Here is a 15,688-nt window from a genome sequence, read left to right on the forward strand (position 1 = left end):
CTGAAATCATCAAAACATAAGACCACACGGGGGTAAATAAAAAGAAAATCCTGCAATAAAAGGTTTGTTAGCTATAAATTTTTGTAATATTCTTTTACATAAAAGAGGTTAATGTTTTATTTGAAAACAAAATAAAAGCCTAGAATATGTATTATAACTAAATTATTTATTTCAATGTAAATTCATTTTTTGTACATATACCCTGAATCAATTCTGCAAGGAAAAGTACGAGAAATCAGGCGCGCGTTAAGAAGCACTGATTTTAGAAATTGACATTATTTGATTTGATTTGATTTGTGATTGATTGTTTTATTTGCTTTTGTTGTGAAAGGATTTTATATTTACGACTGAGAAGTAGAAGCAGATGTTATTATATTTATCTATTTTTTTAACCTTTTATCCTTAGCTGCGTTATTAATTTTTTATATGGTTTTCTCCCAGCATGAAAGGAAAATAGATTGAGAAATATTATATACATTTAGTTAATACGATTTTATACAAAACGCGACTTAGAGAATGATGATGATAAAACAAATTTGTGGAGAACAAAATGACCCAGCTATAACAAGTTTTGGTTTTTAATGTTTCAAAATGTTGTTGTTTATTTCTCTTCCTGGTCTTGTTGTTTTGTTATTGACAAATAAAACATTTGCACAGGGTTACAGTTGCTACGATTTTAAATTCAAGCCTATTGTGTGCAGGCCAGGACCTGAAAAATTAGGTCATGGACGCATCATTGATGTAACACCAAATATGACTTGTGGCACACCACCAAGTGGATATTGCAGAACTTCACAGCCTCTAGGTTGTTACCAGTGCAATGCATCTTCATTTTTACACAGACACCCTTCTCGTTATTTAACAGATAATGATAACCCTTTAAACTTTCAGACTTCTGGTTTTAAACAAACATGGTGGCAGTCGGTAACCTGGTGGGATGCAAAACAGCAATCCTTATTGGTGAACAACATTTTAAAAGTCAAATTAACTTTGTCAATGAATAAAACATATGATTTGACTGGCACGATAAAGGTTACATTTTATTCTAGTAAACCACATGCATTTGTATTTGAAAAGTCTAGTGATTATGGCATGACGTGGATCCCTTACAGATATTATGCAGATGACTGTACTTATAGGTTTCCTAATGTTTCTAAGAAGAGCAGTGTTAAAACTGCTTTAGACGTTTACTGTGTGGAAGATAAGAGTGTCACAGCTGTTCAGGGAAGCCAAGTAACATTTGAACCACACTATACAGCAGATAACCTTTGGACAAACATTACACAGCAATATTTAAAGGCCACTGATTTCAGGATCTCACTGGAGTATCCTTGGACAGATGGTAATGAAGTTATCAATCAAGAACCATTTTTGAACCAATATTATTACGATATAAGTGATATTCAGATTAAGGGTCGTTGCCATTGTAATGGGCATGCCCCTTATTGTTTTGGCCCCAACATCAATGAGCAGAAATGTAATTGTCAACATAATACTGATGGAATTGACTGTGAAATGTGTCTACCGTTATATAACAATAAACCATGGAAGCATGCTGAATCACCAACAAAGCCAAACCCTTGTGAAGGTTTGATTTTTTTTTATAATAAAGGCCACTATATTAGAAAGTTTGCCCATCATTATTTTAGGTCAAGAAAGGTTAGTTTAATTTTTGCTTAAAAATGAGACCTTGCCAGAAGCAAATTTGATGTCTCTGGAAATGAGAAAATTACGAGCTGACCTCATAGAAGTGTTTGAAACAACCACCAATGTTAGCATACTAAAGGCCATACTGGTTTATCCAGTAAATTATTAAGTAAGTAAAACTTCCCCAAGTGAACACCCACTTGCACAGTAGCAATTTACTTGCCCTATTTTGTTGTAACTATTTTACTGAAAAAATAAACAATACAAGTGTACCTTTGTTGCGACATGGATACAGGCATAGTAGGCTAACATTGGTGGTTGTTTCAAACACTTCTATGAGGTCAGCTCGTATATTCCTCATTTTCAGAGACATCAAATTTTCTTCTGGTAAATTCTCATTTTTAAGCAAAATTAAACTAACATTTATTTCTAAAAGTTTTTTTCCATAAGTTTCATAACCGTGATTGTTTGACGTCAGTCACATAAAGCTGATTCATACTTGTGAAAGAAACGTAAGAAAAAGACTGTGAACACCTACGTTTGCAGCATAATTTTTGTGGCAACCAGAAAACTCAAAGAAAGCCAAACGCAACAACAAACCCAAGAATATTCTCAAAAATAAAAATAAACCATAATAATTTGAAGGGAGTAATATTATAAAAGTGCTGAGAATAGAATTTTTCGAAGAAAAGCTGGTAGAAAAAGCTGATTTAAAAAAAATGTTCCTTGCGTTTGTACTTGCGTTGCAAACGTGAACCATGTCATGTAACTGAATCACTTGCGGACTTGATCTCGTGGTCCTTACATAAATTTATAGCATTGCTGTACATAGACTAAACCATCTTAACTAGCCACTCACCCACACTTAAGTCCCTAATAACCAATCAAATAACTATACATGGCACTTCATTAAAAGCATACTCAAAATCTGTAAAAGCAAAATAGAGATCCTTTTTCTTTCCTAAATACTGTCCCTGAAGCTATCTGAGTAAAAAATGTTGCAACTGTAGTGCCATGCACTGGAAAAACCTAAATAACTTATTAATCACCCTTTCAATAACTTTATTACCTTATTAACCAACTTTAATTACCTGTTTCAAATGCATCACCCTTGTTCATGAAACAATTGACTATTACACTATACTGCCAGTCACAATCTTTATAATCTGATTGGCAAGACTTGCAATAAACTCAACTTAAACATTTTTAAACGCTTTTACCATATCTGTAACAACACCTGACATACCTGCAGCCTTGTCAATCTTCATGTTCTTAGTAGTTACACTACCCATTCTGTCTTGATCTACATAGCTAGCCTGGCTACTGCATCATCATCATCCGGCAAATTATCTTTATATCTCTTCCAAGCTAAATTTTTTATCCCCCTGTACTATTCAAGACACTTCTCACTTAAAACATCTTGGTTTCTTCATTGACCTTGCTATTTGGGCACCTTATTATGCTGGTCTTATCTTCTTAACACTTCTACAAATATGTTTTCCTTGCTTCTGACTTTACCTGTACGACCACAGTGCTTAACTTGTAAGCAGATATTTTTACTATTTTCGAACTTTCCTGTTTTTCTTAATACACTTGTTTAATTCATTATTTCATTACCTGGGTCTGCATATGTATCAGGTATCATCAGAAGCTTCTCAGAAAACTTTTCTTCAAAGTAGTCTAATTTTAACTATCACATTGACTATCCTGGGCCAATTGCTGAAGTTTTGTACTAAATTGTGTGCTACAATCTCTTCCTTCAACTTCCAAACTTTCCGACAGAGCCCTTGGCTTTCTTATTTCAAAACAATACCACAACCAGCAACCTGTGCTTGGAAACACACTCTTCTCCTGATATAACTTTCACATCCTTCACCACCTTCTTGTCTGACTTTCTAACCAGGCAGTAATCTATCTATGTCTGACAATCACATAAGTCATAGTTTGCAACCACCATGTCCATTGCTATTCCAAACTCAAGCAATCTTTCATTTTTCTTATTTTTGCTCTGAAATCCATAGCCTCATTCCACATCAGGCCCTTATGTTACCGCTATTAACTCATCATAAAACTTATCCTTGTCTTCTTTACCAATTCCACGCTGAAGATCACAAACTGACACAAAAGTGACGATTCAATTTCCTATAAAAGATTTTATTACTATAATATGACTATTAACACACAGGAATAACATCTATTACTTTGTCTGCCAATTTCTCTGTAACAAATATGTGAACTCCTCCATATCCATCACTACCAATCCCACCTTGGACAAATCTCATGGAAGCTCCTCAACACCTGATAACACGTATCAACAGATCTTGACATTTCAACTACTTAACCTGCTCTTCCTCTTAGTGCATAAAATTTACACTAGCCACCTGCAACCTAGTTTTATCTACCTTGTGATTGCTATGGTAATGGTCTTACAATGCTCACACCTGACACCTGCCCTACCATGCACAACACTTACACTTCCTAGAGTTCTAGTCCTGTTTATGTAGTTCGTCTTATCAACTGTTCTCGCAGTTATTAATAAAGAGCTGGATGCCCATCCTGCCATAAGCTATTTACAGACCGGACTGAGTGTTCTTTTTAGTGACGCCATCACTATTTGCTTTCTTAGAGACTTCCACAATCGTCTCTTTAAACTAGGGTATGGTGAAAATGTTTAACTTTTCTCTTGTCTCTCAAATCTATTTCTTATTTAATAAAATGAGTGGATAGACATGCATAATATACACAAGTAAAAGTGAGATTATGTTGTTTTGAACAATTTTTTTTTCTTTGCATTTAAGTAAACTTTCAAAATACTGTAGCTGGTAATAAATAAAATTTATTTCCTTCTTAACTTAGCCTGTGAGTGTAATGGACATTCCAAGTCTTGTACTTACAATGCCACGGTTGGCTTTGGAGTATGTGATGATTGTTTGCATGGAACTACTGGATATAACTGTGATCAATGCAAAGAGTTGTACTATAGAAACACAAGTGTATCATTATCTGATGTAAGGGCTTGTGTAGGTAGGAAGTTTTCATTTTTTTTGAGATTTTTTTGTTCTTGATAATTTGCAAGATATTTCATGTTTTTATTATATTTCTGTAACAGCATGTGATTGCTTCATGGCTGGTGTTACCAACAATGGGTTATGTTTACAAAAATCTTCTGATGATCAAGAGGCTGGTCAGTGCTTTTGTAAACCGGATGTTATTGGACGCAAATGTGACCAGTGCAAGTTTGGTTATTTTGGAATTCAAACAGGGAATTGTTCTGGTAAATGTCTGTTTTGTTTGTATTAACAATTTTTTTAGTGCCACAAAGAGAATATTATTGAAACTTGTCTTAGAAAACAATATTTTTCTTTAAAACAAAGTGTATAATTGACAATCAATTTCTACTGGTAATTTTCTAGCCTGCAACTGTTCCCTTTTTGGTACCTTAACGGATAAAAGCAACACTTGTGATCAAATAACCGGTCAGTGTATGTGTAAGAACACCACATATAGTCGTACCTGCTCAAGATGCAAGCCAGGTTTTTACAGCTTTCCTATATCGAAAGACCATGAATGTGAAGAATGTAGGTGTGATGTGGGTGGGTCAGTAAACAATGCATGCAATCAGATAACAGGTGAAGTGAAATAACTAATTGTGTTGAGTTAAATCAAGAAGCTTAAATGTTACCCTGTGTATTTAGTTTCTGTTTAGTCAGTCTGTTTGTGCAGTAATAAGTACTGTGCAAAAGCAATATAAAGTGATGTTCTATATAAAAAAAAGTTTAACATGGATTTAATATTAATATTTGGTATTTGTGATGCAGACAATACTTTTATTAATAAAATCAACACATCAGTGATTAATAAGCAAGCAGAATTTTTAAAAACTTCCTAAGTTCTTTTATTTTCTTTTTTATTTCTAGGTGTATGTACTTGCCGTAGAGGTATATATGGTAGTCAATGCAAAAGTACAATTCCTGGGAATTTCTTTCCTTTTTTTGATTACTATACATTAGAGGCTGAATCAGGTGCTGGTAAATTTCAAATAAAATCAGATGCCAATAAGGCAGATCAAGCATTCACAGGATTTGGTTATGCTGTAATTTCCAGTGAAGGATATGTGGAAGTAACTTTTAATTCAGTGGATTTTTTAGCAAGGTAGGTCCGAGGATGTACAAATTTTTTGATGCCTTAAAACAGCTTAATTTACAGACTAAATTTCATGTAATATTGACTGTGTTACTATGGTAGTTCCGTGTCTTTTACTTTGTCATTGCATGTTTGTATATTTTATTTCTACTTCTTCCTATTTCCAACCATGACTAAAGTTTTAATGGGATGCCAAATTAAAAAAGGATGTTGGACTTATAAAGAATTTTGTTTGTTTGTAAGATTTTATGGGCCCTACGTTTACTCTCAGAATTTTAATGCAAACTAAAATGCAGTTTCCAAGTTATTTGATTATCTGAAAAAATTTTTAGAGTTCAGGAACGGACAGTAGTCATAAAGAATTAATACCAGTGCTAAATTTGCAGACTATCAGGTCTGCAAATTTACACAGTTTTGTATTTTTAAAAATATTTTTTAGATACTTTTTGTTGTTATAATATTTTGTAGTGCTTTCAGAAGGAGTAAGTAGGATCCAGCCTAGTGAACCTTAGTATTCAGAGGTTTTTTACCATTTTGAAAGGAAGCTCTTATTCATGCGTTTTTGTGCCCTAATGTGGTTTGACTACCTTAAGGAAAATTGGTTCTCACAAAAAATGCTGGGAACATTGCCACTGCGAATTTTGCGAAAATTAATTCTTGCTAAATTTGGTTTTTCTCCTTTTTAAAAAATGATTTACACTAATTTTTCTCTTTTGATTTACCTAGATCTACATTATAATGTAAATGTAAATTTCCAATTCAGCACTCTTTATTTATGTCTTCTATATCGAAGCCCTTAAAAAACGGTATAATAAATTAAGAAACAAAATGTCATCAAATTCTTTGTTTGCAAAACTTGCGAAATTTATTTCTTGCGAAAATTATATTTTATTTTTAAAAAATTTCTTGCAAAAATTAATTCTTGATAAAATCAATCCACTTGTTAGGTTAGGTATCTAAATTATGATTATAATATTTCAGGTATTTCCTTGTTCTGAGATATGTTAAATCTGCATCTGATATTGATGTTAACTTGGAGTTATCATACACCAATAAAACTGTTTCCTTCTCATTATTTCATGAGAAAATCACTTTACTAAATGGTACATTAATGTGGCAGCGGAAGAACCCGATTGTAATGGTGAAAGGAGCAAATTACAGTATCAAGCTTTCAACTAATTTTTCAACACCTGTAAAAATTGATTCCATTATAGTTATGCCTGATTATATGGCAAGTAAACTTTATCTAAATTCGAGCGCTGCTTACAAATTAAATATTAGTTCATGCTGGAAAGAGTCACGATATATAAACAAAGATAAACATAAAGTATGCAGAGCGATCACCTTTTCTACTACTGCAGAATGGTTCAATGGAACTTTAGGTAAAGTGATTTTAGCATTTTGTAGGACTTTTAACATTTTCTGTTACCTATGGCAAGTCGCTTGGCATTTGTAAAGTAAAATTATTTTCTTGCTATTCATAACAAATAAAAATAACCTACAATGTAAGTAAGTAATGGGAAATTTATTCCTAATATTTGACTTTTCCTCCCCTTTAATTGTAATATTGCTGCCAGAATGTTTTTCAGTGTATTTTTTGATTTATTTATTTCTTAGCATGTGATTGCGATTTAACTAGTGCTGTTAATCCAATGACTTGCGATTCTTATGGCGGCCAGTGTCTTTGTAAGCCTGGTGTTATGGGAAGAAGATGTAATGAATGCAAACCTGGTTTCTTTAACTTTACACAAAATGGCTGCCAAGGTATACAAATAATATTTTATTACAGACAATGCTTATTGTACATTTTTTAGTACTTAAAAATAAGACCAAGAAAATCTAGAAAACCGAGGGAAATTTTGCTCTTATGGTACTGGTGCTGATAAAATTTCGAGTATTTTGAAACACTTTTGCTCTCCTCAGGGAATACTGAGGAAGATATTTTAGGTTCCCTTGTAGAATACCAACAACAATCAGAAGTTAAAGTGTAGTTCCAGGATATTATATTGTTGCATATTCTGGTTTTTTAGTTACTGTATGCACTCAGCTCTGTGTGCGCTTAAATTGGTTGTTGTGTGATTTATTAATTTGTATGGGTACCTTTTACTTTCTTAGACAAAGTATCTTAAAATCTATGATTCACAATTCTTCTTCTCCCTCTTCTTTTCTTGGCCTAAAGATTTTTGTGTGAAATATATAGAAAGTATTGTACATTTTAGCTTGTTCCTGTGACCCAGTTGGATCGGTAGATTTAGCGTGTGATCGATTCACAGGTCAATGCAATTGCAAACCAAACGTGTCATTTCGTACATGTAATGCGTGCATTAAAGATTTTTATGGTATTGAAAGCAAACTTGGTTGTCGTGCTTGTCTGTGCAATAAAAATGGTTCATTGTCATCACAGTGTCGACAAGATGGACAGTGTTTATGTCATAACAGCACCGTAGGATTTAAGTGTGACCGATGTAGAGAGAACTATTTTAACTTCACAAAAAATGGATGCAGGTACTGTTATGAGTGCAATATTTATAACAAAATTCGACATTCCATGCAAATTTTAAGTTATGTGGAGTTACATGAGTCCCCCTGCTTTTATTTACTAGAAACTAGTCGGTGGCCTGTGAAAAAATCCACGGCCCGTCATTTTTATACCGCATTGTGTGCATCTCTCTACTTGTGGCACCATTTTGCGTGACACACAGACATATATATAATCAGTAATCCGGAAATTTGTCCCTGAAAATAGTTTGGATTGCTTTTTAAGGAACCACCCTTTCCTAGGGTTACTTATTACTTTTTGTGCTACAACAACTCCTAGAACGAACAGCTGGTGGTTAAATACCCTGTTATCTGTATCCTTCGGTTTTTAGTTACTGTGGTTGTTCCATGTTGGGTTCGCTTGCACAGCAATGTGATTTATATAATGGAACTTGTCCTTGCAAAGAAAACGTTGATCTTAAAAAGTGTTCAGCATGTAAACCAAGCTTCTTCAATTTGAATCAAACTAACTCAAAAGGCTGTCAGAAATGTTTCTGTTTTAACAAAACTGCACAATGTACGTCTGCTGGGGGATATCAAGAAGTTGATATCTCCTTTGATCCAACCACATGGAATTTGCCGAATTTCATTGGAGATGTTGCAAACAATTGTCTTGTCGTGAACGTAACGAAATCAGTGCCTATTATTTCTCTTCCAGCAAGCTACACTGGAAATCTTCTATACCTGTTTCATCAGCGTTTGTTTTTAAATTTAAATGTTCATCATAACGGAAATGGAAGTTTACCCACGTTAGCGATACGATTTACTGGAACAAATAACAATAGTTTTTCTCTTTTACCAGCCAATACTTCTGATCAATTTCATGTTATTCATAATTGGGTCTTAGAAAGAATTTCCTTACTGGACCTACAAGCTGTTCTTTTTGATGTGAAAAACATTGATATCGTTGTTCAAGCTGGTAATGCCAGCCATTTGGAAATATGTGATTTTAGAATGAGCCGTGTTGAAAAGCTATCAAATGGTGTGCAATTCTCTGGTGTGGAGAAATGTTTGTGTCCTCAAAATTACACTGGAAATTCCTGTCAATTTTGTGCAAATGGTATTGAAAAAAACTATTTTTAATTTGGAAACATAGGTTTATAAGTTGCTATGTAACTACGTTATATTTTCAGGATATTTTCGCAAAGTGTTTGGTTCGGGTTCGCTAGGAAAATGTATTTTGTGCCAATGTAATGGTCGCTCTCAAACATGTGATCAAGAAACTGGAGTTTGTTCAAATTGTCGTGTTGGTACCACGGGCCAGTATTGTGAGACGTGTGAACCAAACGTACAAGAGCCTGATTGTCTGGCATGTAAACGAGGCTATTATGGGTATGGGAATGATGATTTTTCTGGTTGTAGAGGTGAGGCATGCATCCTTTTTTTAAAATATTTCAAAGGAAGCAAGTTTAGCGAAAAAAACTTTCTGAAATGAAAATCGCGAAAGTTAGGCCAAATAATATATTGAAATGGGCTATTCGCCATAAAGTTTACGCACATTTTTATTTATTCCTTTCATCAGATAAAAAATTCCTTTATATCAATCCCATCCTTATTGTTTAGATTCTATGTAATAATTGTTAACTAATTCTTTGAAGCAATTCAAAATCATGCGTATTTATCGTTATTGTAACTTTACACGCTATTTTAGGACCTCCTTAAACCATGCATGCTTGAACATATAGTTAACACTTACCTATCGCAAAAAGTTGATTCTCGCAAAAAATCATTAAAATGATGTTTATCGCTAAGAAATTTTAAAGGTGTTATTTGCGAAAGTTATTTCCCTTGATTTTGCGATTTTTTGACTCGCTTAAGTTTCTTCCTTTAAAAAAAGTACATACGTATTTATTTGACTATAATTTATGTTCACGTATTAAACTATCAGTATAACGCTCGATTAACTAAACGTTGCAGAATGAAGTAAATTTTCCTCTGAATTTATTTTTGTCTTTTAGTATGTTATTTGTCAGTCGGTTGATACTAACGTCGACGCATATACTAAATAACAACGAACGTACTCCAGTTTGTCTGTGCAGTTTCCATAAATCTTCATGTGATGTCGATGTTACTTGTGTTTAAGCCTTCCATTGTTATTTGATTTCTAATAATCCTCAGAACTTTTTATCTGACGTTCTTTTCTTTACAAGCTTGTGACTGTGCTGCGAAAAATACTATTCCTGGTGTGTCCGATGTTTGTGACGTGGTGACAGGGCAGTGTCCGTGTAAAGCTGACATTGGAGGACGTGCGTGTGATAGGTGTGCTGAAAATTCTGTTAATATCACCGATGAATGCAAACGTAAGTAGATATCTGTTTCAGAATGTACCTCAAGTTATAACATCGTCAATACAGGGTGACCACCTCCCAGATATTAAAAAAGTCGTTCTTAGTCTGGGAATCTCGAAAATATCCATTTTAGAAGAAAATCAATGGAAAATTATATTTTTTATAATAATCCCTAGCTAGCTGATATTTCATGATCTTTGTCGTTCGAGTTCTTTATTTCAGCTTCTGACTTGATTACTTTGCTATAAGTAGGAGAGATATTTTACATAACACATTTCAGTTGTTCTGAAATGTGTTATGTGAAATAGCTGTCATGTTTATGCCGTTTTCTTACTGTTCACCCTGTAAGTATGTTTATTGAGCACTAATTTTTGCGTTATCTTCCAGCATGCTCAGAATGTCATCGACTCATACAAAACGAAGTACACATGCTAAGAGGATCATTGAAAGAACTAAAGTTATTAACTGAAAATAATACTCATACAAACGCACTGCTTTCCAACACAACTCTCACAAACTTGTTGATAAACTTGACTACTTCTGTTATGAGCATGATCGCACAGGCCAACGAGTCTACCATTTTGGAGGAGAAAGTCATGGCGGAATTGTTTATGTTAAACGAGACATTGGATGCCATGGAAACACGACTTAAAATAAACATATCGCAAGACATCGATTTAATACGTTCTCGAGTTCCTTCGATGTTGTCGTATGAAAACATATCCAGCTTCATTGTCAACACAACGTACAATCTACTTTGGACAAGTGTCTATGTAATCAATACAAACATTGAACCTGCTCTTGTAGTTGTTCCTAAAAAACTTATCAGTTTACAAGAAATAGCGGGAAATTTTTCCAATATATCTTTAGCCTACAAAAGTGTGTATTCTCCAGTTTTAAGAGATATATATCTGATCCTAAACACAACAAATTACGTTTTACAGCGAACCTCTACTGCTAGAAAGGTTCGAAATGATATAGAAGAGAGCTTAAATAAGACGCAAGCGGAAGTTAACGACCTCAAAGCTGCTATCCAACCCACGAATGTACTTGTAAAAAGTCTTCTTAATGACTCTGAAACATTTTTAGAGTCATCTATTCTGTTTTTGCATTCTGCTAACAACACATTGATGGACGTTCGAAATGGAACTGTCAATCACTCTAGTCTTGCCATATTGGACATTGCAAAACAAGCTAATAGAATTACCAGGCAAATCAATGAACTGAGTGAAATTCACCAAACTTTGAATAACAGCCAGAACAGAGTTTCAAGTATGGTAAATAAATATATGAACACATCATCTGCAACTCTCCAACTGTCGCATGAAAGAAACAAGAATTTGTCAATGTTAGTTGCAGAAATTTACCAAGCTCAAGCGATAGTTCGTAACGCCACCAAACTTTCCAACGAAACTTATTCCACTGCGATTCAACTGCTCTCTGTTGTGAAGAACTTCAACGTTACTTTGGGTAATGCTTCTCAAGCAGCAAATGAATCAATCATGATGGCTGGGAAGGTTAGAGTTTGACTCGATGATTTTTATGTATCCAAACTTATATATACCAACGTGCTTTTTTGACTATCTTCCAAGTTAATATTTTTTCAGGTAAACGAGACAAATGAATTTGTTTTTGCTGAAATAAACAGGACCACTTTGCTTATAAGAGAATACATGGGAAATGCTTCCAAGGTATCCAACTTGTCCAGAAATGCTAGTGATGAACTTTTGATTCAAAACCAGGTATTCATTATTCTTTCTTATCTATCCTGAATTCTCTTTTTAAAACGTAATATTTTAGTTAAGATTTAACGGAATTATACCAGTGCGAGCCACGGCTTGTCGCGCATGTTCGCTCTTTCGTGCAACCTTTACGTAGCGATCCGGCTACTTTCAGAACCAAGTACGGCTTTTAAATTTTCCATACCGACAACTTAAGTCATGCCTTACTGAAATGATGAAAATTGTTTGTTAAGTAAGCATTTTGATTTAAAAATGGTAGATTTTATAACAAGTTTAGAATTTCTTAAGTTTTCTACGAAACATGGAAGACAACTGCAATTTAACGAATTAATTAATTATAATTAATTATAAATATAATTAATTATAATTAATTATAACTATTATTAATTATAATTAATTATAACTATAATTAATTATAATTAATACGGAAAGAACGTAAACGTTAAAAACATTGACAAACAACCGTGAAGATTTTTCCAATAACAAGGAAAAAGTCTGAAAAAATGTTAAAAGCTAAACTAAATCTTTACGTTTCTTTGAACTGAGCATGGAAATCTTTTGATTAGAGACCTGATGTGACATGAGTGAAATTCTACACAACAATAAAAAGTCTGGCTACTAACTGAAAACGGCATTTCACTCGCACCGGTTTGAAATTTCTCTTTGGTCAATTTAACCAAAGTGAAATACCACCTAAAGTAACGAAATCTCATGTAAACGGTCCTAAGAAACACACCGTAGAATGATATGACTCTGTCTGAGTTTACACAGCCTTTTATCTTGTTTAGATGCTCAAAGAAATGCATATTGCATCCACCAATTTGGCACATACTTCACTTCAGTTATCATACAACTGGAATCAATCTATTGAGTTGATTCAAAATATAACCAATATCACTACCCAAAACATCCAAACTGCTAAGAAATGCAACGATCTCACGAATACTGCCAACCAATTATTAGTTGAATCGAAGACGGCTTTGACAATATCAGAGAGCTCATTGGTGGACAAAAAACAAGATCAAAAGCGATTGGCTGATCTCATGGTGAACATTCAATCAGTGACTACTTTAAACAAGACAAGTTTGTTGTTACTACGGAAATCTTTTAACGAATCACGTCAATTATTCGACGGCTTGAATATCCAGAAAGCCATTACGATCCTGAAAAAATTTTCTACCACTCAAAAAGAAGATATCGCATCCTACAAAGAACAAGTACGAAGCTTACGTCGTGAAATTGACGACATGGAAAAAATGCATGACGTCATTAAGGGAGTGAAGGGGTGTGGTTGAATTTTGTTATTGTCGGTAGACGAAACCTTTGATTACGACATCACCTTTTTTCACTATATAATTTTACCAGCTCTTTAGGTATGTAAGTGAAACTAAACATCTTGCCAATGTAAAAATCAAATATTTTATCAACCACGCATAATTTTCATAATTGCCCAATCACAATTCGTTATTAAACATTCTAACGACCTTTCACGCGGGAAAGTTTATAGCTTTGCATGTTTGTTCATAGAGCATGGTGATATTTAAGGCTTGTTTCCTACTCACTGCATTTTCGCTATAGCTTAAAAGGCTCACGGTTTTTTTGTTATCTCGAATTTTTTCCCAGTGTATACTTACTAACTCTTGAGCTTTTTGTGTTACGGCTGAAAATGAATTTACAAAAAACAAACCTTGCACACATTTTTTCCTAGGAGATTAATATTTTTTATAAATTATAAAAGTATGACAATAAAACTTACAGTAATATATTTTGATTGTTTTTTAAAATGTATATTTTTGTGAATATTGTTTTAATTTTTTTTTTGCATATCAATACAACTAATTATCGCGTTATCTAGAAGGTAATATCAACGCTTAGACTCTGAAGTACGCGAATTAAGCCAAAATTTAGTCATTTTTTTTAGGTAGATAATTTTTTTTAAAGAAAACGTATTTTTATTGTATGTGATGAATTTTTTTAAAATGTATTTTAAAAGGATTTTTACTGAAGTGAATTTAATTTATTTTTTAAGAGGAAAATTGAGCCACTAGAGAAGTATTTACTCTATTTCACAGTTGGAAAATCTGCTGTGTGTCTGGGGGCGAAAATTATCTCAAAAATTACATAAAATAAATCAGAAATTTATTATCGATGTGCAAATAATATGGGTGTTTGTTAACGATTGTAATAGAAAATAGTGTTCGTTTTCTTAGATATTTATTTTTCATAGCATTCCTTATTTTTTCTTCATTAGCGTTTAATACATCACAACTGGGGACTGCAACGCCTGTTAAGGGCCATAGGTGGGCTGCTTTTTATATTTGTGGCGAAGTCAAATCCGCTGCTTGTAGAAGTATGACTAATACATTTACCAATTTAAAAGCAACCTTGTCTCCAGCACCTATCTTCTCTTTTGTATCGGAACAGCCAAATTTCGGGCTGACCTTCTCCGAGGCCATGTTCGTACCGCCGTCGCAATGTCAGAAAAGATACAAGATGCTCTGGGGACAAGGTTGAAAGAAAGCCATTATTTTTGGTGATTATTTTTGTTGCTGAATAGAAATTTTGTACTTTATATGAATGAAAATTAACAGATTGCGGAGTGACGTCACGTTTTCATTTTTGCGCAAGTCCATGCTTGCGCATTTGTACAAATAATTTATTTTATAAACAGCTGGCCGCAAAGAGACAAAAATCTTCCTTAAGCAATTATATCTTATTTGTCATGATAGAACTGATGTCATGTTTAAAAAAATTCTTTTTTATTGTTTACATGCATCGTATGGACCTATACAGATACGGAAACCAGTGCTCAGGAGAAAATTTCAGTGGAAATTTAACACAGTATTAGCGGGTACGGAATTTTAGAAGCGGACGGGGAGAACTATTTTGTCTCTTCGATTTTCAACTTTTTACTAACATTTTAGAAAATGCCGAACAAAAGTTACCCAGGACAAAAATTTGAGTGATTTTGAATGCCGAACTTTACAACTTTTGAAAACAGAACAGTAGATGTTAAATAAATGCATTGACTGCTACGTTAATAAAATGTAGACTAGAAAAGTTTCTTGTTGGTCCCCTATTTTTCACCAACTGGCTACTAAGGTCATATATGGGTCCTAAGAGTAACACACAGACCAGATTTGAAGGAAATATCGAATCAGCGAAATGACGTCATTTCTGATCCCAATAACTTCATTGTTTCTTTACTTCGAACATAAATAATATGTCTACCAAGCGTATTAAGGTCGTATCGTCAGTAATGCTTTAGAAATTCAATTATACTGCAAAATTGGGAACATGAAAAAAAAACTGTGTTAATACGTGTAAAAA

At 33.6% G+C, this 15,688-nt stretch overlaps 1 protein-coding gene across 2 annotated transcripts; it reads left to right on the forward strand.

Annotated features, from left to right (window-relative positions):
* The first annotated feature begins 331 nt into the window (after nucleotides 1-331).
* Nucleotides 332-14,961, forward strand: LOC130662766 (laminin subunit beta-1-like). Of its 2 annotated transcripts, XM_057461692.1 has the most exons (14): nucleotides 332-1,588; nucleotides 4,504-4,671; nucleotides 4,757-4,921; nucleotides 5,061-5,276; nucleotides 5,565-5,799; nucleotides 6,772-7,172; nucleotides 7,408-7,554; nucleotides 8,010-8,295; nucleotides 8,661-9,388; nucleotides 9,462-9,692; nucleotides 10,479-10,628; nucleotides 11,004-12,133; nucleotides 12,224-12,358; nucleotides 13,147-14,961. In XM_057461692.1, the coding sequence occupies exons 1-14, from the start codon at nucleotides 592-594 to the stop codon at nucleotides 13,651-13,653; spliced, it is 5,496 nt and encodes a 1,831-aa protein (XP_057317675.1). In that variant the 5' UTR covers nucleotides 332-591; the 3' UTR covers nucleotides 13,654-14,961. The 2 variants fall into 2 exon arrangements, with proteins under 2 accessions (XP_057317675.1, XP_057317676.1); XM_057461693.1 differs by lacking the exon at nucleotides 332-1,588 and having other exon boundaries at nucleotides 4,526-4,667.
* The last annotated feature ends 727 nt before the right edge of the window (nucleotides 14,962-15,688 follow it).

This window comes from Hydractinia symbiolongicarpus, chromosome 10 (genome assembly GCF_029227915.1).
Source record: "Hydractinia symbiolongicarpus strain clone_291-10 chromosome 10, HSymV2.1, whole genome shotgun sequence".
NCBI lineage: Eukaryota > Metazoa > Cnidaria > Hydrozoa > Anthoathecata > Hydractiniidae > Hydractinia > Hydractinia symbiolongicarpus.

Coding starts and splice junctions, on each gene's coding strand:
- LOC130662766 (XM_057461692.1), top strand. CDS start 592: ATGTTGTTGTTTATTTCTCTTCCTGGTCTTGTTGTTTTGTTATTGACA. Junction 5,800..6,771: donor TCAGTGGATTTTTTAGCAAG/GTAGGTCCGAGG, acceptor ATAATATTTCAG/GTATTTCCTTGTTCTGAGAT. Junction 10,629..11,003: donor TATCACCGATGAATGCAAAC/GTAAGTAGATAT, acceptor GTTATCTTCCAG/CATGCTCAGAATGTCATCGA.